General features: G+C 42.6%; 1 protein-coding gene across 1 annotated transcript in view; it reads left to right on the top strand.

Moving 5' to 3' along the window:
- LOC126464665 (zinc finger protein 236) overlaps positions 1–24302 on the top strand; it is an 864481-nt gene that overhangs the window by 825307 nt on the left and 14872 nt on the right. The window contains exon 13 of the mRNA XM_050096252.1: positions 11064–12514. Coding sequence (XP_049952209.1) covers positions 11064–12514 — 1451 coding nt within the window. The remainder of the gene's footprint in view (positions 1–11063; positions 12515–24302) is intronic.

The raw sequence follows: 24302 nt of genomic DNA on the forward strand, positions 1-24302 counted from the left end.
CAAAGACCTTACTGTTACGCATCATTGGATTCGTGGCGATAGCTACTATCAGAAAACAAGTACCAAACTATAACATCCTATTTTAAAAAACAAAGTTGACCTTCATATCTTTGAAGCGACCCTACCTAGCTACAAAGAAACCGAAGTCATATATATATATATATATATATATATATATATATATATATATATATATATATATATTACTGTCATTAAAATTGCTACACCAAGAAGAAATGCAGATGATAAACGGTATTCATTGGACAAATATATTATATTAGACCTGACATGTGATTACGTTTCACGCGATTTGGGTGCATAGATCCTAAGAAATCAGTACCCAGAAAAACCACCGCTGCCCATAATAACGGCCTTGATACGCCTGGGCATTGAGTCAAACAGACCTTGGATGGCGTGCACAGATACAGCTGCCCATGCAGCTTCAACATGATACCACAGTTCATCAAGAGTAATGACTGGCATATTGTGACGAGCCAGTTGCTCGGCCACCATTGACCACACGTTTTCAATTGGTGGGAGATCGGGAGAATGTGCTGGCCAGGGCAGCAGTAGAACATTTTCTGTATCCAGAAAGGCTCGTACAGGACCTACAATATACGGTCGTGCATTATGCTAATGAAATCTAGGGTTTCGCAGGGATCGAATGAAGGGTAGAGCCACGGGTCGTAACACATCTGAAATGTAATGTCCACTGTTCAAAGTGCCGCCAGTGCGAACAAGAGGTGAGCGAGATGTGTAACCAGTGGCACCCCATACCATCTCGCCGGGTGATACGCCAGTATGGCGATGACGAACACACACTTCCAATGTGCGTTCATCGCGATGGCGCCAAACTCGGATGCGACCATCATGATTCTGTAAACAGAACCTGGACTCATCCGAAAAAATGAGGTTTTGCCATTCGTGCCCCCAGGTTCGTCGTTGAGTACACCATCGCAGGCGCTTCTGTCTGTGATGCAGCGTCAAGGGTAACCGCAGCCAAGGTCTCCTAGCTGATAGTCCGTGCTGCTGCAAACGTCGTCGAACTGTTCGTGCAGATGGTTGTTGCCTTGCCAACGTCCCCATCTGTTGACTCAGGGATCGAGACGTGGCTGCACGATCCGTTACAACCATGCGGATAAGATGCCTGTCATCTCGACTGCTAGTGATACGAGGCCGTTGGGATCCAGCACGGCGTTCCGTATTACCCTCCTGAACCCACCGATACCATATTCTGCTAACAGTCATCGGATCTCGACCAACGCGAACAGCAATGTCGCGATACGATAAACCGCAATCGCGATAGGATACAATCCGACGTTTATAAAAGTCTGAAACGTGATGGTACGCATTTCTACTGCTTACACGAGGCAACACAATAACGTTTCACCAGGCAACGCCGGTCAACTGCTGTTTGTGTATGAGAAATCGGTTGGAAACTTTCCTCATGCCAGCACGTTGTAGGTGTTACCACCGGCTCCAACCTTGTGTGAATGCTCTGAAAAGCTAATCATTTGGATATCACAGCATCTTCTTCCTGTCGGTTAAATTTCGCGTCTATAGCGCTTCATCTTCGTGGTGTAGCAATTTTAATTGGAAGTAACTGTTCAGGGCGACCGTTAGTGGAATGACTACATAAAACAAGTTGTGGGAAATGCAGACGCCAGACTAAGATCCATAGGAAGAATGGTAAGGGAATGTTACTCATCCACGAAAGAAGTGGCTTACAAGGTGCTTGTTCGACCGATATTTGAATGTTGTTCACCAGTCTGTGACCCTTACCAGGTAGGACAGATAAAGACAGACAGAGGGAGGTAGAGAGAGAAGATCCAACGAAGAGCGGCGCGTTTCGTCACCGAATCGTTTAGTCGACGTGAGAGCATTACCGAGACGTTCAACGAACTGCAGTCGCATACGCTACAAGAGAGGCGTTGTGGATTTCGGAGATGTTTGCTACTGAAATATCGAGGGAGTACTTTCCAGAAAGAGTTAGCAACGTATTATTCCTCCAACATTCATATAGCGGAAAGACCACGATGAGAAAATTGGTAAGTGAGAGGCTTATCGACAAACATTCTTCACACACGCCATTCGCGAATGGAAAGGGGAAAAAGGAATCAGTCTGGTGTCAGAAGTACCCTCCGTCACAAGTCGCCAGGTGGGCTGCGGAGTATTGATGTAGATGATGTGGATGTAGGAAGAGGAATAATTATAATAATATTAATAATGGTAATAAAAACAAAAAGTTACACGAAACAACTGAGCCACGAAGCCTCTTGTTATAGAGGAATAATTGCTCAAATGGCTCTGAGCACTATGGGACTTAACTGCTGTGTTCTTCAGTGCCCCAGAACTTAGAACTACCTAAACCTAACTAACCTAAGGACATCACACACATCCATGCCCGAGAGAGGATTCGAATCTGCGACCGTAGCGGTCGCGCGGTTCCAGACTGTAGCGCCTAGAACCGCTCGGCCAAGAGGAATAATAACAATATGCATACATCAGTGGTTAGTACACTTTTATAGCGTAATTTAAAAGGGACTGGAGTTCAGAGACGCCGCGCGGGATTAACCGAGAGGTCTGTGGCGCTACAGTCATGGACTGTGCGGCTGGTCCCGGCGGAGGTTCGAGTCCTCCCTCGGGCATGGGTGGGTGTGTTTGTCCTTAGGATAATTTAGGTTAAGTAGTCTGTAAGCTTAGGGACTGATGACCATAGCAGTTAAGTCCCATAAGATTCCACACACCAAAAAAAAAGAAAAGTTCGGAGACATACAACGTTTGAAAAGCATTCGTCCAAATAATTGAGAGTGGGTGTGTTACACAGTTGATCCTAGTAATAACAGCAAGAATTGCGTAGCTTTGACGTCATCGGGTTTTACATGGTGTAAAATCGAAGTGTGAATTTAGCAATTCACTTAGCACTAAGATTATGAACACAGGTTTCAGAATGTGGCTACGCGAACGTACATATGGCGAGGAAAGCTGCTGCTTTCAGTCATTTCCGCCGGCCGGGGTGGCCGAGCGGTTCTAGGCGCTACAGTCTGGTGCCACGTGACCGCTGCGGTTGCAGGTTCGAATTCTGCCTCGGGCATGGATGTTTGTGATGTCCTTGGGTTAGTTAGGTTTAAGTAGTTCTAAGTTCTAGGGGACTGATGACCTTAGAAGTTAGGTCCCATAGTGCTCAGAGCCATTTGAAACATTTTTTCAGTCGTTTCCGCCTGCGTTCCGAACGTCAGTGTTTATGTTTTCATTTTCTTAGTAGGCGCATAGGGGGGCGGGGGTTTCTGTCTCCTCTTACCGCTTTTTCTGTTGAATGTCGATCCTACTGGTAGACTCCGTAACCGTATTGGTTTTGATCTTGGTAGCAGGTACTGCCGTCATATGGATGTACGCCTTCATCTGTCTGGAACGTTCCACGCAGATGATATGGACGCAGGGACATCCATGTGGGCAAGAAACTGGAAAGTATCCTTTGTTAGAAACATAGCTTGTAATTTTCTAGAACCGCTTGCCGTTTTGGAGACTCTTTGATTTCATGTTACTTTATTCTTTAACAGTTAGATAAAAATGTGAAAATTGACACATAAAAGTATAAACGCTGTTACGAAAATGTGAGGGGGGGGGGGGGGGGGAGGGAGGAGAAGGGTGAGATCTCATACCCACATGATAACGCTCCCCTCCCCCTCCCAACCCCCTGTCAGGGGGAAACATACCTAAACCACGAAAATATTTAATCTGTATAGCCAGGCGGAGATTTGAACCTCATTCAACCAGAATGCGAGTCTGTTAACTACCGCATCACTTCGGTCGAAGCATATTTAAACTCAGCTGTTTTCGTGTGATTTGACTTGGCCTGGTCATAGTTGTGGCGCAGGGAACGGTGGGAGTCGTAAGTGGCTTGCGCCTGAGGGGACGCAAAGGTTCAAAAATGGCACTGAGCACTATGGGACTTAACATCTGAGGTCATCAGTCCCATAGAACTTAGAACTACTTAAACCTAACTAACCTAAGGACATCACACACATCCATGCCCGAGGCAGGATTCGAACCTGCGACAGTAGTGGTTGCGCGGTTCCAGACTGAAGCGCCTAGAACCGTTCGGCCGCATAGGGACGTAAAGGCTTGTCAGTTTTGTTGTTATTTATTAATAACAAAATTCAGCAAAACATAGCATATAAGTTTAAATAACACAATAAAGAAATGCTTACTTGCTCTCAAATCCAAGAAATAAAAATGAATATGGATGTATATTTTCAACTAAATCTCAATTTAACAAACTCCTGACACGTTAAATAAACGTTGGTTTGCAATAAAATGGGTCACAAGGCAAATATTCATACCTACAACTAATTAAACGTACAAAATGGACAGAGCAATAAATACATAAATTCTAAATAAAACGCAAATGAGAGCTGACAAAAATCACTCAGAAGCTGACATTAACTTTGCCAACTCACTAAAGCCAGCAAGAAGTAGACAATTTAGCAAGACACAAAAAGCCGATATTGAGCATGTTACGCGCCATTTGTCAAACGTGCGATGCTTTTATCAGAATATGTTTCAGAATTACGTTACCCAATTACAAAGTGCCAAAAAAGCAAGGAAACAAATCAGTACATCGCAAAACTACATGTACTGAGAACCATGTAAATATTCATCTTGTCCTATAGCATAACATTTCTTAGAACTTCTGTGCCATTAGGCACCGTCTGAAGTAAAAGTCCTGCAGCAAACATGAATTGTCAGACATAAAACTCTTCGTAGAGCATCACATGTTGGTATGTTATACTCTCAAGGCACAGCTCTGAACTCAAGGCAGCAGACAGTACTTTTTTGCAACGCGTATGTCTCACCCTCAGCGATGCTACTGTCCCTGACAGAATCTGTGATCATTATATGTCAAGCCCCAGTAAATTACAACATAGGTGTAGCATTCGTTTTTAAAATCTACTAGGACTTGACATATATGTTCACAGATTTTATGATAGACAGTAGCATATTTAAGGCTGTGACTTACGCGTTGCGGAAAAGTATTATCTTTGGTAGGTGAAGGCAGCTGCCTTTAGTTTTTAGCTGTGCCACTATGTTTGACGATGTATGTTTTCAGCTGGCTTTTGCTTTTGACGGTGTGTAATGGTAGCTTCAAAAGCAGTAAGGTATGTTGTACTAAGGGACGGTATACTGAGGTGTATGTAGTATTTACGATGTATTGATTATTTTCCTTCTTTTATGGCGTTCGATAGCGGGATAACGTAGGACGATACATGTTGTTATGAAAATATTATACGTTTGACAACCGATGCATAACGTTCTCAGTACCGATTCATGAGATAGTTATACAATGGCTTTACGATAGATAGCACACAAAAAGGCCTGCGCTGTGTTAGAATTTGGACACTAGGCCAGCAGATTACATCTAAGAAAGGTTAATCTAACCTGTTGAAGATAGCTTTTACCAACAGAATAAGAACACATCTCTCCCCCCCATCCTCCCCGCTCTCTCTCTCTCTCTCTCTCCCTCCCTCCCTCCCTCCCTCCCTCCCTCTCCCCTCTCCCACCAACCCCACCTCCCACTCTTCAGTTAGGACAGTGGCAAACAGGAAAACACTGAACCTTCCAACTGCTAGCACAGCGTGAATGTGAATCTCAACCAGAGTGTTCAACCGATGTTTCCGTCAAGCATCACCGCCACGACACTCTTCTTGTGCACATCCGTTCAAGAGCACACACCAAGGGCAACATCCACTTGTGCACCGTCAGCAAGATCTTCCCTGCAGCCAAGACGCCAGGACCAGGAATCAGTGTGTCCGTGTTGACAGCAAGTTGACTCTAATTCACGCACAGACTTTACCACGCTGCCGGCCAAGCGAGGGCGTAGCTCAGTCCGTACTGATCACACCAATCTCTATTGTTCGCTTCTTGTCCTTCCTCATTAGCTCTCCACCACAGACTGGTCTGTTTCTCCGACTGAAATTCTGCACTGCTCAAGCGCGGCGACGTTGTAGAGAGACTCCCACACTTGTTGCGACTTCTGGACGACCGGGCGACCATCAAATGCTTGTCACGCCCATCACATTAGGCGGGGATTCAAAAATGCTGTAATTGAAGGGAAATAGTTCTTAGGGTTCCGCACCTCATCGCTAAAAACGGAACCGTTGTAAGACCACTTTGTCCTCGATCCGTCTGTCTGTCTCTACGATTGTTAATACCCCTTTTTTTCAGGAATACGTTGAGGTATCAAGCGGAATTTTATGCTACATGTCAAGGTCTACGGACCTTTGTCGGTGTGAGAACTTTAATTTTGGAAGCCAATGTGATCAAAAGATACGGCCTTTTATGTCACGTATACTGGCAAGCTTTCTCAGCAAAACACATACAGGTTGCTTTCCGTTGACTTAGAATCATGAAATTTGACAAGAGGAAAGGTTTTATAGTACAAGTAAAGGAAAAATTCCGGAAATTGTTAATTTTTAGTTATATTGCATAAAAAATACTTCTTTTCCCGTTTTTTGTCAATCTGTCGTGTCTGTCAGTTCAGACCGTTATTCTCAGGAACGGTAGAGGTATCAATTTGAAATATATATCAAATACTAAGGTTCATGGCTGTATAAAATATTTAAGCATGTAAGTCAATACAATAAAAAAATACGGCCCTGTATGTTACATATTATGACATTCCTAAACTTACTCATCAAAACTTGCACTGTAGATGAATTGTCTACATACACGTCGGGCCTCGTGGTGTAGCGATAAAACTCAAGCCTGGAAACGCCGAGGTCACAGGATGGAACCTCGGTCGGGCCACTCGTCTCCCTCGAATCCATTTATTTTATCAACCGAAGTTTGTGTGTCTATGTTTGTCAAACCAAATTTATACTGACATCCTCGTTATTATTGTTATTATGACAAAGAACGACAGCATGCAGAACAAACTGTTCAGAGCAACGTGGGGAGAGAAGTTTAGCAAAATTTGCGAAAAAACTACAGACTAGGTGGTCATTCAAAAAATGAAATTTTTCGTGGCAGCATTTTTAAAGTCATTCATAGTTTTCGCCAACTTACGTTATTGTAATGAGCAGCTTATCAGTAGTCTCAGCAGAAGAAATAGCAAGCAGCAAATCTGTGTCCTGCTTTGGCAGAGCAGCTGATAGAAACTGATTCTGTAGTATTCGCGGGATTTGTGAATGTGCTGAGAGAGATCACAAAAACCTCAAGCGAACTATCTTTGTATAGCATTGTACTGGCGCACCGAGTACTTTCTTTTCTTTTTCAGTTGTTTGAGCTTCGAATAATGATAAGCCACAATAATGTTATCTTCAGAAAAGCTCATGATTGCGGCTGAAACTGTCACAGAAAAGTGATTCGTGCTGTCTTGTTGCTTGTCATCTGACGAGTCGCACTGCATGTCTGTCGTATATCATATCGTTCCAGAGGGGACACAAGTGTCGGACGGATAAGCGTCGCGTCAGGCGATTTTTATTGCAAATGTGTCGTATCGCATATCGATGGACTCAGTGTGCACCACGCCTAACTAGGCAGGGCAATGCCACGAACCATGAAATGTGTGGAATACAAGATCGGCACTAATTACATAGCCGGAACTGCAGAAGAACGCTGTCATGTCGACTGTAAGCAGTATGAACAGTAATCAACATTGACGAATGTAAGCCAGAGTCGTCGTAACTACATGTAATCCAAAAGAGTTTCGAATCAAAATATATGTCCAGAAGGCAAGGTCAGTGATTCGAGAGTCGGCGTATCTATGCCATTGATCGATACGAACTGCCGGCCGGTGTGGCCGTGCGGTTCTAAGCGCGTCAGTTTGGAACCGCGTGACCGCTACGGTCGCAGGTTCGAATCCTGCCTCGGGCATGGATGTGTGTGATGTCCTTAGGTCAGTTAGGCTTAAGTAGTTCTAAGTTCTAGGGGACTGATGACCTCAGTAGTTAAGTCCCATAGTGCTCAGAACCATTTGAACCATTCGATACGAACTCCTCGTTCCACCCGCCGTAGGACTGCGGCTGCTGAAGGCGAAAGTACGAGCCGTATGAACAATATAGCCGCGACTATGAATCCATCTGCATATCACTCGAGCGGCGGATTATTACACAACTGGCCATTAAAATTGCTACACCAAGAAGAAATGCAGATGATAAACGGGTATTCATTGGACAAATATATTATACTAGAACTGACATGTGATTACATTTTCACGCAAAGACCCTGTGAAATCAGTACCCAGAACAACCACCTCTATCCGTAGTAACGGCCATGATACGCCTGGGCATTGAGTCAAACAGAGCTTGGATGGCGTGTACTGGTACAGCTGCCCATGCAGCTTCAACACGATACCACAGTTCATCAAGAGTAGTGACTGGCATATTGTGATGAGCCAGTTGCTCGGCCACCATTGACCAGACGTTTTAAATTGGTGAGAGATCTGGAGAATATGCTGGCCAGGGCAGCAGTCGAACATTTTCTATATCCAGAAAGGCCCGTACAGGACCTGCAACATGCGGTCCTGCATTATCCTACTGAAATGTAGGGGTTCGCAGGGATCGAATGAAGCGTAGAGCCACGGGTCGTAACGCATCTGAAATGTAACGTCCACTGTTCAAAGTGCCGTCAGTGCGAACAAGAGGTGACCGACACGTGTAACCAAAGGCACCCAATCCCATCACGCTGGGTGATACGCCAGTATGGCGATGACGAATACACGCTTCCAATGTGCGCTCACCGCGATGTCGCCAAACACGGATGCGACCATCATGATGCTGTAAACAGAACCTGGATTCATCCGAAAAAATGACGTTTTTCCATTCATGCACCCAGATTTGTCGTTGAGTACACCATCGCAGGCGCTCCTGTCTGTGACGCAGTGTCAAGGGTAACCGCAGCCATGGTCTCCGAGCAGTTAGTTCATGCTGCTGCAAACGTTGTTGAACTGTTCGTGCAGATGGTTATTGCCTTGCAAACGGCCCCATCTGTTGACTCAGGGATCGAGACGTGACTGCACGATCCGTTACAGCCATGCGGATAAGATGCCTGTCATCTCGATTGCTAGTGATACGAGGCCGTTGGGATCCAGCACGGCGTTCCGTATTACCCTCCTGAACCCACCGATACCATATTCTGCTAACAGTCATTGGATCTCGACCAACGCGAACAGCAATGTCGCGATACGATAAACCGCAATCGCGATAGGCTACAATCCGACGTTTATCAAAGTTGGAAACGTGAAGGTACGCATTTCTCCTCCTTACACGAGGCATCACAACAACGTTTCACCAGGCAACGTCGGCCAACTGCTGTTTGTGTATGAGAAATCGGTTGGAAACTTTCCTCATGTCAGAACGTTGTAGGTGTCGTCCCTGCCGCCAGCCATGTGTGAATGCTCTAAAAAGCTAATCATTTGCATATGACAGCATCTTTTTCCTGTCGGTTAAATTTCGCGTCTGTAGCACGTCATCTTCGTGGTGTAGCAATTTTAATGGCCAGTAGTGTAGATAAGTAGAGTTCAAATAAATTGACCGAAAAAAGATCGCGAGACCTAAAGCAGTTGTGCGACATAAACGAAAGATTGCAGGCAGGCGTCTTTCTACATGTGAAAGATTATGTCCATTCAAATTTCGCACCAGTTGGATAAGAGTGGCGCTAGTAGTGCTTTAAATCACGCCGTAACGGTCGTGAGCATTAGTTACCTTTGAGATTGGAAGTGGAGACCTGATGCCAAATAAGAATGCCTTCAAGGCGACAAAGATGCCATAATAAATACCTCACTGAGTTTGAACGAGGTCATGTAATACGGTTACGAGAAGCTGAATGTTCCTTCTACGATACTGCATAGAGATGTGGCAAGAATGTACGTGATTTCTGGCAGCGGTGGTCATGAGAGCGAGCAGTCGCAACAAGACCGGACGCCGAATGGCTGCGTGGTACTACCGGGAGGGAAGACTGTCGTGTTCGGTGTATGGCTCTGGCGCGTCGTACTGCATCTGCAGCAGCTATTTGAGCAGGTTTCCACCACAGTCACACAGCGAACTGTTAGAAATCGTTTACTTCAAGTACAGCTCTGTAGCAATCATTCCAGTGACCACAAACCACCGCCATTTGTGACTTCGGCCACATCAAGTGAGAGCTCATTGGAATGCAGGGTAGAGGTCTGTTGTGTTTTGTGGTGAAAGCTGGTTCTGTCTCAGCTCTAGTGATGGCTGTGTTTTGGTTAGGAGGAGAGCAGTTGAGGGCCTGCAAACAACCCATTTGCGTGCTACACTCATTGGACCTACACCTGGATTTATAGTCCGAGGTGCGAACCCGTATGTTAGCAGGAGCGCCCTCGTGGTTATCCCACGCAGCTTGACTGCAAATATGTCCGTCAGTCTGGTGATTCGACCTGTTGTGCTGGCATTCATGAACAGAAGCCCAGGGGATGTTTTCCAACAGGATAACGCTCGCCCGCATACCGCTGCTGTAGCGCAACATGCTCTACATAGTGTCGACATATTGCCTTGGCTCCTCGATCACCAAATCTGTCTGTAATCGAGCACGCATGGGATATCATCAGACAACAACTCTAGCATCATCCACAACCAACATTAACCGTCCCTGTATTGACCGATCATGTCCAACAGGCATTGAACTCCATTCCACCAACTGACATCCAGCACCTGTACAACACAGTGCACGCACGTTTGCATGTTTGCAGTCAACATTCTGGCGGTTGTTAAAGTGCGAGAATTTCGTATTTGCAACGGCGTATTTGCACATACATTAGCCTGTAATCTTGGAATGCCAATCTCTTATATATGTTACCGAGACAAACGTATTCCCGAAAATATACATTAATCATTTATTGTGTTTGATTTTTTATGCAGATAGCGTTCAGCAGGATGCCCAAATTGCTTTGGCAAGATATCTTAGATTTTAGTAATCGCTGTGTTGAATTGTTGTTTATGCTACTGTGATCTATTGTCACTTGATACTAGAATATCATAATACGTGTTCAGACGTTTGGCTTATTCTTGCACTGATCTCTCAACCTTAACTGTTTCTGCTCGCAGGAAAACCTACGTAAACACGTTCTGAGCACCGCGAAGCACCAGGGGAAGTACATGTACCAGTGCCACCTGTGCGACTTCGGCTGCAACATGGCGGCCGACTTCCGTGCCCACCTGGTGGTCGCGCACCCCAACGCCTTCCCCGATAGCGAATGCGCCGCGTCGTACGCCACGGGCATCTACCAGCGCGCCGACGACCCAGTCTCCGTCGACCATCCACTCGAGCGCCAGCCGCGGAAGCGGAAGAGGCAGGCCAAGTCGGCGGGCAGCTCTAAAGACCTGCCAGCGGCGAACCCAGCCGCACTACCTACTGTGCAAGAGCCCGAGAGCTGCGTCGCTTCTGGTGGATCTGCCGACAACCTCAAACAGTTGCAGCCTGGTGAGCTGACTGCCCAGCCAGCCGACGAAGAAGTCTCATCTGTGAAAGTGAAACCAGAGCCCACAACACTGCATTCTGACGATCGGACTCTGCTGGAACCCGAGGAACAAACAGTGGGGCAGTCCCTGCCCAAAAGGAAACTGCAGTCCTCGACACTGAAGTCAGCTACCTCAACAGCTTCAAACTGCTCACCGCCAGGGCATCAGACGACATCCCATACGGCACAGGCGAAGCACAGAATACGCCTCGTGACTGCGAAAAAGTCGGCGGCACAGCATCCCGTTGGCAGTGTTCGTCAACTGACTCCTTCAGTACCTCCCCCACTCCAAATTTCTCCACTGTCGATTCAGATCCCAGTGGTACCGACGATGACGACACAACTACAACCGAAAATAGCCATTCCAGCCATCAGAAATTCTACAGCTGCTACAGCTGCGCGTCCGCTGATTGGAGTGCCTGTTCCTCAGCTGCAGACGTTTCGGGCCACAACTGGCTGTCAGGTGCCACAGCTGCTGGTACAGCCAGCACCGTTAGCATTCATTCTGTCACAGCCGGGCAGCGTCCTTCAGAAGTCTACAGCCACCATTCAGCCCAAGAGTACTGTTAGTCCAACACTAGTGACGGTACGTGCAGAAAGTCCCGGGCCCCTGACACCTTCTGTGATCCAGCTCTCACCATCTGTCATCTGTACTCCACAGCTACAGTTAGCATCCAACGTTTCTGTCGGTAAAACAGTACGACCTTTATCCTTGACAACATTGTCCTCAGTACCAGGAACCAAAGAATCTTTGATCACTCCTGCTACGATCTCTTCCAAAGCCCAGACTCAGGCAAAATTTACAAGAAACGTTGTAGTAAAATCACAGTCACTTCAGAATGCAGTCCAATTAACGAAAGCAACAGCATCAGTTCCAGCAATGGGAAAAAAGTTTCCACCACTTCTGAGGCCGGCTTTGGGTGTGACGTTCCAAAAGACAGCCCAGTCTTCAGTGACAGCTACAACGTCAGTGGCCTCACTGACAACACAAATGAGTGGAACGCCAAGTGATCATCGGGACTATATCAGTCAGACAAGGTACTGTTCCACAGAGGTATCATCTAATCAAAAGTAATATTACTTTTTTCTTATTATATACTGCAGTTGTTACTGGTATCGCCAGGTCCTTATATTTTGAAGTCCTTGAGGATGCAGGATGCGACAGATTAAAAAGCTAGATGAGAAAATATTGACATGTTCTTATACTGAAGAACACAGGGGATAAGGATACCAAAGTTTTAGACTAAATTTATTAAATATGATTTTACAGTTAGCAGCTTATTTTGAAGAACGACATTTTTCACCAGTCTGTGTACAATTTCTGTTTTATTTTTCATACTATCAGTTTCAGGCATTGCCTATCTCAAGTGTGTCTGAAAACATAGCAACACACAGTAGCAAAAACCAGCTGAACACAGATCATGTAACTAATTGTATGTACCATTACACAACACAATAATTACCTCGAGGAACGTATTTCGTTACATTGTCGTCATTAATTTAAAATTCGCGCGCCATTTCGTCATCTAAAATATAAAGGTGCATGAGATGAAAGAGCTTGTGAGAACAAAAGTATTTCCACGTTATTTAAACGTCACATCCAGCCAGAAGTACTAAGAAAACAAACCTTGCAATATTTCCTAGGAAACATACTGTTTGCACTCACTCAACGATGTGTCAAAAGTGCAATTCACATCGGAAATTTTGAACTGTCACTCAGAGGATAAAAGCACACGCATCTTACAACAATTGATATGTTTTGGGGGGTTGGCTTGTTTGGGGGGAAGAGACCAAACAGCGAGGTCATCGGTCTCATCGGAGTAGGGAAGGAAGTCGGCCGTGCCCTTTCAAAGGAACCATCCCAGAATTTGCCTGGAGCGATTTAGGGAAATCACGAAAAACCTAAATCAGTATGGCCGGACGTGTGATTGAACCGTCGTCCTCCCGAATGCGATCCAGTGTGCTCTCTTAATAGTTATGTGAAAAATGTTTTATATAGAAATATAAATCAACTGGACGTGAAATTTAAGTAACGTGATAATACTTTTGTTCTATTGAGCACTTTCATGTAATGACCTTCATATTTTAAATAAGGACGCTTATGAATAAAACGCGATTTTTAAATTAATGGCGACGATGTAGCACGCATGTTACTCGAGGTAAATATTATTGTTGTGTAATAGTACGTCAAATTAGTTACTTTATTGGTGTTCAGCTGTTTTTTGTGTGTTGCTATTTTTTCTGGCTGACTTGACAATGGACAGTGCCTCAAACTGGTAATGTGAAATAAATAAATAAATAAGTAAATAAAAGCTGTACACGATCTGGTGAAAAAATCTCATTCTTCAGATTTATTGAGCCTGTGCAAGCCACGTAGAAGAAAATGACTAGCAGCTGTATGCAATATTGTTACAAATTATTCGATGAATGCGAATGGCTCTAGATGTATTAGCCAGTTGTAACATATGAAAATTTGTGCTGGACTGGCACTTGAAGGCGGATTTCCAGCTTATTGCTAGCAGCCATCCATTCCACGCACGCTCCCCGGTCCTATCCAGACCTCCATATGTCACTGTCCGCTTCCTTATGTCGTAATCTTATGTACGTCTCCTTTTAAGTTCGCGACACTACTTGATTCCCGCTCAGGGTGAATGATACGACCAAAAGGAATCGAGTCCACTTTTATCGTCATATGCCCCGTCTCGGCTGGTTGAAGGCATATGCGATACTCATCGGTGAAGAGAACGCTATCCATTCGCCATGTTGTTGGGTCCATGTGTACCGCGCTGTATGGTGTCGTGGTTGCAAAGATGGACCTCGCCACGGACGTCGGGAGTGAAATTGCGCATCATGCAGCCTATTGCGCACAGTTTGAGTAGTAACACGACGTCTTGTGGCTGCACGGAAAGCATTATTCAACATGGTGGCGGTGCTGTCAGGGCTCCTCCGAGCCATAATTCGTACGTAGCGGTCATCCACTGCAGTAGTAGCTCTTGGGCGGCCTGACCGAGTCATGTAATCGACAGTTCCTGTCTCTCTGTATCTCCTCCATGTCAACATCATCGCTTTGGTTCACTCCGAGACGCCTCGACACTTCCCTTGTTGAGAGCCTTTCCTGGCAAAAAGTAACAATGCAGACGCGTTCGAACCGTGGTATTGACCGTCTATGCATGTTGAACTACAGAGAACACGAGCCGTGTACTTCCTTCCTGGTGGAATGACTGGAACTGCTCGGCTGTCGCACCCTCTCCGTCTAATAGACGCTGCTCAGGCATGGTTGTTTACAACTTTGGGTGGGTTTAGTGACATCTCTGAACAGTCAAAGGGACTGTGTCTGTGATAACAATATCCACAGTCAACATCTATCTTCAGGAGTTCTGGGAACCGGGGTGATGCAAACTTTTTTTGATGTGTGTAGTTGCCGGATAGTAAATATGATTTGACAACCAGTAGCTGTACGGAATATTATTCCAATTTTCATAACACCACCTGCAACAGACATAAATGATTACCTAAGTGTGACGTCTTCAAATTTGTGCCGAACAGAGATTCAACCCAGATTTCCCACTTGTTGTAACATTCCCCTCCAGTTTTTACACTCACAAATCTATCTCTAAGACATCTAGTGGTCATTTCCGCATTTCATAGGGGTGACCGGATACTTTTGATCGGATAACTTATACTTTTACTCATTGCAGTTCAATTATAACAAATAGTTTTTGTTTATCTTTGTATTACAATTAAATATGAACTGCCTCAGTTTTCGATCATTTTTGATATGGAAACCCTCTTGTGGGGCGGCGGATAGAATTAATTGTTTAACTGTTGCATAAATGTTTGTTTGAATGGAGAAGCACTGCCTTTCCCGTTATTTAGAATGTTATTTATGCTGTCTTTCGCTGTTCTCAACACTGGCTCTCTAACTACAATATTGGCAACCAGAAAGTGATTAGCAAAACGTGAAGCCTGTAATTAGAATTCCTAGTGCCCACTTCATCTGAGAATACACTTATAGTTACAGCTCATAGCTCTGAGGAATTAGGTGATTGTCCGGGATTTATAATCAAAACGATTTTCTAAAATAGTTGAGTATATTCTGAAAGTCACAGATGAAAAACAAAAGAATCCACTCAACCTAACTAACAGAGCAGTTCAGAGTCTAATGCGCTGATGCAACTATAAATGTCCAAATTAAATGTTTAAATGAATGCTCGCCATAATTTGATGATTAGGTTCATCAAACGCCACGCTAAATAATGGTAGAATGTTTGTTTTGTCCCGCGACGGCACGTGAAAATACGACAATACGCAAACTGAAGATCGATAATTAAAGTCAACCCAGAATTAACACTTCACTCGCAAATGATTTCATGGTTACGCGTATCTAGAGTAACTTCATACGGCATCCGAGGCTGTTTGTAGCAATGATACCGACACGACGCGATGCGACTCCCGACCCAGATGGCGTGCTATTCAGCGTCTGGAGAGAACTGGGGCCTTGCTTCCTCGCGCAGCGTTCTTATATATAAAGCCGCGGTGCGGACGGCTAAGGGAACGCCTGAACAAATCGGCTCTCCCGACTAGCCGCTGGGCTAGTAATGCACCACTTTAAGTTACCTAATAAGTCATAGCTTCTCTTGCTGATGGCTGATGAAGCTCTTAATTTAAATGTGCATTCAACACACAGGTAAGTATTGATAATAAAATTTTGACGTGGCTAAGTTAAATATTTTGGGCGAGAGAATTAATTTAATTACACTGCACGCAGTAGCCGAGCTCTGAACTGGCCCTTTGGAGATACGCTATCGCTATAGTTTTATAGGTATTCAAATGAAACTTCTCACATCCTTATGGTGATAGCGGATCTCCATTCTACTTAAATATAAACATCATAGCCTTATTTATTAGCCTACTTAATCTATCTTGCTTCCTTAAGTTTTAAGACGAAAACCAGAAAATCATGAATTTCCACTAAAATTTTAATTTGTGAAATCCAAAGTACTGTTTTTATTAAATTATTATGAAAGATGAATGTAAATATAAATTTTTAACTTTCTAGCTCTTTTCTGTTGCGCCAATGATTTTTACAGAAAAACGTCCAAATTTCGAAAATGGCTGAAGTTATCGAACTGATATTCAACACATATTAATTTAGTATTACTCCTGACATGCTAGAAACATTTTAGGTTATTTACTTGATTTTTAAAGTATTGCGCAACATTTATGATGTCAGAGCTAGTTACAGCGGACTGGCTAGCACACAATGGAAAGACTGATGTGAATTTACTACAGCGTGAGTAGGCTGCTTCCCTACATCACCCTCTACTTAAATTTTTTCGTTTATGAACGTTAATGAAAGAAAAAAAATTTAATTACAAAAAGGGAAGCAAGAGTACAGCTTAACTTCCTATGAAAAATTAAAATTGAAATGTAAACATGTATAAATATTAAAAGAAAACTGATTACCTACATTAATTATTTAAACTGTGTGCATGTTCACTGCCTCTTAAGCAACATTATTACTCAAATTTTTAAGCAAAGTCCATGAAACACTTTGGCATACATATTGCCCTAGACAAACAAACACATAAAAATATGTAAAATTATGAAAATCTTAACTCCATTATATACATTTTTACATACACAAATTCAAAGAAGATAAGTTATTCAAGACACATAAACAGATGATTATATCTTAGCAGTCTTTTCTAAACCTGAAAGAAAATTTCACAAATAATTTTTACACACGTGGTTGTAGCCGCTTTGGCTGGTGTTCTACACTTCCATAAACAAGGGTAGAGGAGGGGAAGTTGCTATGGTGTGCGTCCTTCACGTTCACTCTAAATTACATGGGGAAAGGGGAGGGGCCACTGTGAGTTGTGTCCAAGTCACTCCACGTTTTCACGCAGCTACCAGGCTGCCATTATCTGGTTTGTCCTGTAGAACAAACAAAAAGAGTGCCTCAGACTTTGTTCACTTAATATCTATGGGTGGGTCACAATGAAATGGGGATATATACATTTTATCCTTCAATATGTTACTGGAATCAAGTTAACAGAACTTTTTCAATATTACTCTCGTGGTTACTTAATTGTCATAAAATCGATAAACAAATGGCTTAAAACGCCATTAGTCACGTACTAAAGAAAATTTATGCTCAAGGCATACAATCATGAATTCTATTTAATTTCAATTTATTATTTCTGGGCCGGAACACTGAACCAATGCTCGTACATTCCTGATACATTTGTATTTTATTCACTTAGCTGACATATCTTTGATTACCTTATTCTTAGAGATAGTATGAGTATATATGATTAGTAGTTGTTTTCTCAGCTTCTTTGTACATGTGAGTAACTTTTGGTAATAGTACAGTTCTGAGTGTTCTAAACACACTACGTTCAGTTGACTACTAAATTCACTTATTGGTCCTCTGCTGCTGTGTAGTTCCACATCTGCAATTAGGTACTTACTTCATCGAAGTGTATTTAAGGTGAGCTATAAATAATGTTTCACGTCTGCCATTAGGTTACTCAAATACGTTGCTAGTGTATGTACTTATTTAACACTCACTCTATTAATATTTAAAGCATAGGATAGCACATTTATTCCATATCTATAGTGTATTGCAGCTGATCAGTTTGCTCACGTGGCAATCCATTTCCACTCAATCGGACCCTGAAGCCACAGGTAGTCTCTCTCGACCTACCACTAAAGTGCATCAAGTAATTATGGACGAGCGTAATGCTAAATTCCTTAAACTGAGCTGCTCTGTCTCATCTAACATAAGGGTACCTATGGTCGCATTCACGCCTCCAACTCATAACCTTAATACGTGTAGGTGTATCCTGTCACACACTACACCAAATAACGGCCAGCTCCAACCTTATAAATATTTCAAGGACGTGTCTTTCACGTCTCAACCACAAACACTGTTCAATTCTATTACACTGCCATTCCTTGCTACACAAGGTGAGTTCATTCTTACAACTTGTCTGCATATTTTTCATAACACTAAGCACTCTTTCTTACTATTTATTAGTTAGCTTTAATGCATACACTAGGTTTTACTGCCACTTCAGATCCTGCTTGTACACGAATTTGTATATCCTTTTAAAATATTATTGTGGGACCATTTCCAATAAAACAACACTCTGTACTTACAATATTACCAGGGTTCTATACATACTTGTTACTCAAATACATTTGTATCTTAATTACATCATACCTCTCTGTTGTTTATGTCACTGTTAGGTGTGTCACATTCGGTATTTTCTTCACTAATCGGTGGATAGAATGGTTACAAAACTAATGGCTTGATAGCCATGATGGAAAATTTAATGTATTGGAAAGAAGGGGTCGAAATTGTTGTGGATAGGAAAGATGAAGAATGAATGAGACCTGAAAAGGAAAGAAGATCTCACACAGCTGGGACGGCACAGCTGCCACACTGTGTAGAGGTTACAGAACAACCTCCTCCCTACAGCATTCATTCATAACCTTTGACCAGGCCACGTCGATCTGAAAATACCTTATGATACCTTTTTAAAACCTGTCTCAGTTCTTCCTTCTGATTAGCTAAAATTTTATCGATTTCCAGCAATTTAGCTTCTATTTTGTCCAAAATAATTGCTTCTTCTTCTTCTGTGTTTAGCTTACTGTTACTAAGATTAACACCCTCGTACCAATATCTCCTATTTTTCAGAACTCGTATAGGCAGCTCCCAAGTTTCATCATTAGTTACTACATGTTTATCACTAAAAGGCACTGTGATTACTCCAGTTATCGGCAAGACCAATTTTAACTGGCTTCTTTCAAAGTCAACAACACTCTGATATTTCGACAAGAAATCTATGCCAATTAAAACCTCAATACTGAGATTGTTTACAATTAAGAATGGACGATCAATTAAATTACCATTAATGTTAAAGGGCAGCAAAGCTTCTTGCTTTACCGTTTTTGACACCTTGCCAGTAGCATCAATTATTCTTAGTCCTGATACCCTCATTACTGTAAGCTTGTCTTTACCAGGTAATGCATCAAAGAAGGACTGAGATATCGCACTCACATCACTTCCACTGTCTAAGAGACAACGTACATTGATACCCAACATATTCATTATTATTATAGGGTGGCTTATTCGGGTTGTACAGGTGGTTCCTCAAACTCATCCAATAGCTCCTTTTGGATTTGTCTCCAACTAAAGTGATCGACATCTGTCTTCATTACATTTAGGTCACAGTGTGTAGGGGTTTCCTGAATTACATTTTCATCTGCCTTTTCCAGTTGGTCTATTAATTTTAAATTGAAACACCACACGACTTCATTACATTTAGTTTGCTGAACATAGCCCAAATTACTGTAGTCTGAGCGATTCTGTGCCTCCAGACCGGGCATAACACTAGTTACAGCTAAACCACTTTCACCATTATCGTCGGTTTCCTTCTCAAGTGACAACTGGTCACAGCTACTGGGTTCATCTACCCCCAACAGGCTACCCTCTACATTCTCACTTATCTCCTGTCCTAAATCTATTAGTACATTATCAACACCCTGCACAGGCACTTTAGATAAGAGCACATCATCCTCATCGTAAATATAAGCATGAATTTCTTCTGCTTCTTCACCTGACAATTCAGTATTTTGTAGCTCTTCCCTACTGTTACACTGCTGCGCCTTCTCTTTCTCTTCCCACTTAGAAAGCGTCTCTAACACGGTATCTATCAAATAATGTGAGTGGTCTAATATTTCTCTTGTATCCTTAGATGCTACCGACACTTCATCCACCTGTTCAGTTTGAGTATTCTGATTTGTCTTACCAATTCCCATAACTACTGGCTTAGGAAAAGTAACTGCCTGGTGAGCGCCAGTGTCCTCATAGCCGGGAACTAGTTTTCCTGCCTCGGCCTACTACTGTTTCCTTTACTTTCATTATAGTTAACTGGCACAGCATCTCTTTCTGTACTGTTGTTTACATGCAAAATTCTGTTTGGAACAAAATTATTATCACTTGGATGCCATTGTTGGTTCTGATAATCATTTCTCCAATTCCTACCTCTCTTAGGATGGCGAACACCTACTGTTCTGATGTTTACATTGCCATTTTGCTCGTTCCTAAAATTACTACTATTGTTATTAGCATTTCTGTTATTACGTGCTTGCTCCTCATTGGCAGCAACACGTTCTACACGTTCCAAATATTCAATGAGACGATCCAGATTGTCTCTAGGGGCAGATATAATTCTAGTTTGCCAAGACCATGGCAGTTTGGCTTCAAGACCTAGTATAATCATTTCCGGTTTTAGATTTTCCGCCAAATGTGACAAACGTGAGATCCATGACCTAGCAAACTCTTTAATTGATTCCTTGCCTGCATTGAAGCGTTTTCCACTCCAAAATTCTCTCAACACTTCATTTTGCTTATTACTAGACCAATACTCATTAATGAGAGCTGTTTTAAACTCCGCTAATGTTTTACACTTCAACATAACATCAGCTGACCAACGCCTGGCGTCACCTGCTAACTGGCTTCTAATAAATGAGATTTTCTCTCGTCCAGACCAAGTTGGTGGAATCACATCTTCAAAATCGTTCCAGAAATCTAGCGGGTGGATATTTTTATCTGGATCGAAACGCAAGAACTGCCGACACCCGATAAAAGCGGCGTTTGCAGCTACAACTTGTTGTATACTACCATTACCAGAAGTTACTGAAGCTACTTTACTCTCAATGTTAGCAATGTTAGTACTAATATTTTCTACTTTCATTTCAACATTATCTACTCTTTGCACAATATGAGTAGTATCAGTTTTGATTGCATCTACGTCTGCTTGACGTATGTTTACTTTTATTTTAACATCTTTAAACCTATCTGAGCACAGTTCAGATTCCGCCCCGATCTTTTCTGTTGACTTGTGCTCCAGCTTCGCATCTTCCAATTGGAAGTCTCTGTGAACCTCAGCAACTTTGGATTTTACTGTTTTATACATTTCAGAAAACTGTTGAGCAACCTTTTTCTTAATATCCTCATGATTGTAATCAATTTTATAATTCAAACTGTCTAGATCCTCTTTCAACTTATTGCAACCAGCCTTGAAGGTATTGTCCATTTCCTCCAATCGTTTATTAAAATTAGTTTGACTGGCCACAATCTCATACCTTAATTCAGCATTACTGCTTTTGACTTCAGTTATTTCAGACTTTAATTCAGCATTACTGCTTTTGACCTGTTCACTTATTTCAGACTTTAATTCAGCTGTCAGTTTTGCATTACTGGCAGCTATTGCTTGTAATATAACATTTAAATCAACAGCCCCAGTATCTTTGGGTTGCTCACTAGCTGGTTTCTTTTCACACTCAGGTGACGAAAAACTAGCTCCAACACCAGAATCATCAAAACTAAATGAAACTTCTGATTGATCAGACTTCTGATTGATCAGTCATATCTAACTTATCCTTTTTAAACTCTACTATCTCTGATGACTGTTTCGTTTTTAACTCATCAGATAAACTATCATCCAATAAATTTACAATTTCTAATTTCCGCTTTACTACAGGGGTCTCTATTATTGAATCATTGCCCCTTTTTACACTACTGCCAGGAGACAATACTTCATATTTCACTTCAACATTACTCCTTTCATGCATATTTACACCTGAACCATTGCCTGGATTTACAGTTCCTTCAACAGACATAGGTTCTGATGTAAGTTTAACCTCAGTTTCTTTTGGCAGTTCCATCGCTGACAGTCGTTTAGTGCAGGTTAGTAAAATTTTTAACAGCTTTTCACTTAACTTAGTTCCTTCTGCACGACGTATGGCGTTGCTGGCGTGGCGTACCAGGATTAATGATGAGACGCAGCTCGCTGAATTGCAGACGGCACTCCGACGGCTGTTGTGTGTTTGCGTGGCCCGCAACTGCAGGCGCGGCTCCGGCTGCTTCGGCGGATGACTGCGGTGAGGCGAAACTGGCTTCTCGCGATGCCGGCAGCGCCGCTAGACTCAGTGCCAGCTCCATCAATCCAGATGCATTGTTAATCCAATTGCGTCGTCCACATGCACACGTAACACTTTTACTGTTCTATTACTCAGCTGCGTGTCGCATTTCACTCGCGAATCCGAATATTTAAAGTCACTTTCACTTTTACTCAGTCGTATTTCCCCGGCCGATGCACCATATGTGGGGCGGCGGTAGAAAATATGATTGCTGTATGGTGGTTTATATAAATGTTTGTAGAATATAGAACTGCATTTCCCGGCCGATTAACCATATGTGCGGCGGCGGGTGGAATTATTGTTATTAAAAATGTTCCTATTATTTAGAATGTTATTTATGCTGTCTTTCGCCGTACTCAACACTGGCTCTCTAACTACAATATTGGCAACCAGAAAGTGATTAGCAAAACGTGAAGCCTGTAATTAGGATTCCTAGTGCCCACTTCATCTGAGAATACACTTATATTTACAGCTCATAGCTCTGAGGAATTAGGAGATTGTCCGGGATTTATAATCAAAACGATTTTCTAAAATAGTTGAGTATATTCTGAAAGTCACAGATGAAAAACAAAAGAATCCACACAACCTAACTAACAGAGCAGTTCAGAGTCTAATGCGCATGCATCTATAAATGTCCAAATTAAATGTTTAAATGAATGCTCGCCATAATTTGATGATTAGGTTCATCAAACGCCACGCTAAATAATGGTAGAATGTTTGTTTTGTCCCGCGACGGCACGTGAAAATACGACAATACGCAAACTGAAGATCGATAATTAAAGTCATCCCAGAATTAACACTTCACTCGCAAATGATTTCATGGTTACGCGTATCTAGAGTAACTTAATACGGCATCCGAGGCTGTTTGTAGCAATGATACCGGCGCGACGCGACTCCCGACCCAGATGGCGTGCTATTCAGCATCTGGAGAGAACTGGGGCCTTGCTTCCTCGCGCAGCGTTCTTATATATAAAGCCGCGGTGCGGACGGCTAAGGGAACGCCTGAACAAATCGGCTCTCCCGACTAGCCGCTGGGCTAGTAATGCACCACTTTAAGTTACCTAATAAGTCATAGCTTCTCTTGCTGATGGCCGATGAAGCTCTTAATTTAAATGTGCATTCAACACACAGGTAAGTATTGATAATAAAATTTTGACGTGGCTAAGTTAAATATTTTGGGCGAGAGAATTAATTTAATTACACTGCACGCAGTAGCCGAGCTCTGAACTGGCCCTTTGGAGATACGCTATCGCTATAGTTTTATAGGTATTCAAATGAAACTTCTCACATCCTTATGGTGATAGCGGATCTCCATTCTACTTAAATATAAACATCATAGCCTTATTTATTAGCCTACTTAATCTATCTTGCTTCCTTAAGTTTTAAGACGAAAACCAGAAAATCATGAATTTCCACTAAAATTTTAATTTGTGAAATCCAAAGTACTGTTTTTATTAAATTATTATGAAAGATGAATGTAAATATAAATTTTTAACTTTCTAGCTCTTTTCTGTTGCGCCAATGATTTTTACAGAAAAACGTCCAAATTTCGAAAATGGCCAAAGTTATCGAACTGATATTCAACACATATTAATTTAGTATTACTCCTGACATGCTAGAAACATTTTAGGTTATTTACTTGATTTTTAAAGTATTGCGCAACATTTATGACGTCAGAGCTAGTTACAGCGGACTGGCTGGCACACAATGGAAAGACTGATGTGAATTTACTACAGCGTGAGTAGGCTGCTTCCCTACACTCTCTCCCGTTCGTTCTGTCTTTCCCTTTCGCAAATGTAATAAATTTTATATTAAACAAGCATGAAGGTAA

The sequence above is a fragment of the Schistocerca serialis genome, chromosome 1, assembly GCF_023864345.2.
Source record: "Schistocerca serialis cubense isolate TAMUIC-IGC-003099 chromosome 1, iqSchSeri2.2, whole genome shotgun sequence".
Taxonomy (NCBI): Eukaryota; Metazoa; Arthropoda; class Insecta; order Orthoptera; family Acrididae; genus Schistocerca; species Schistocerca serialis.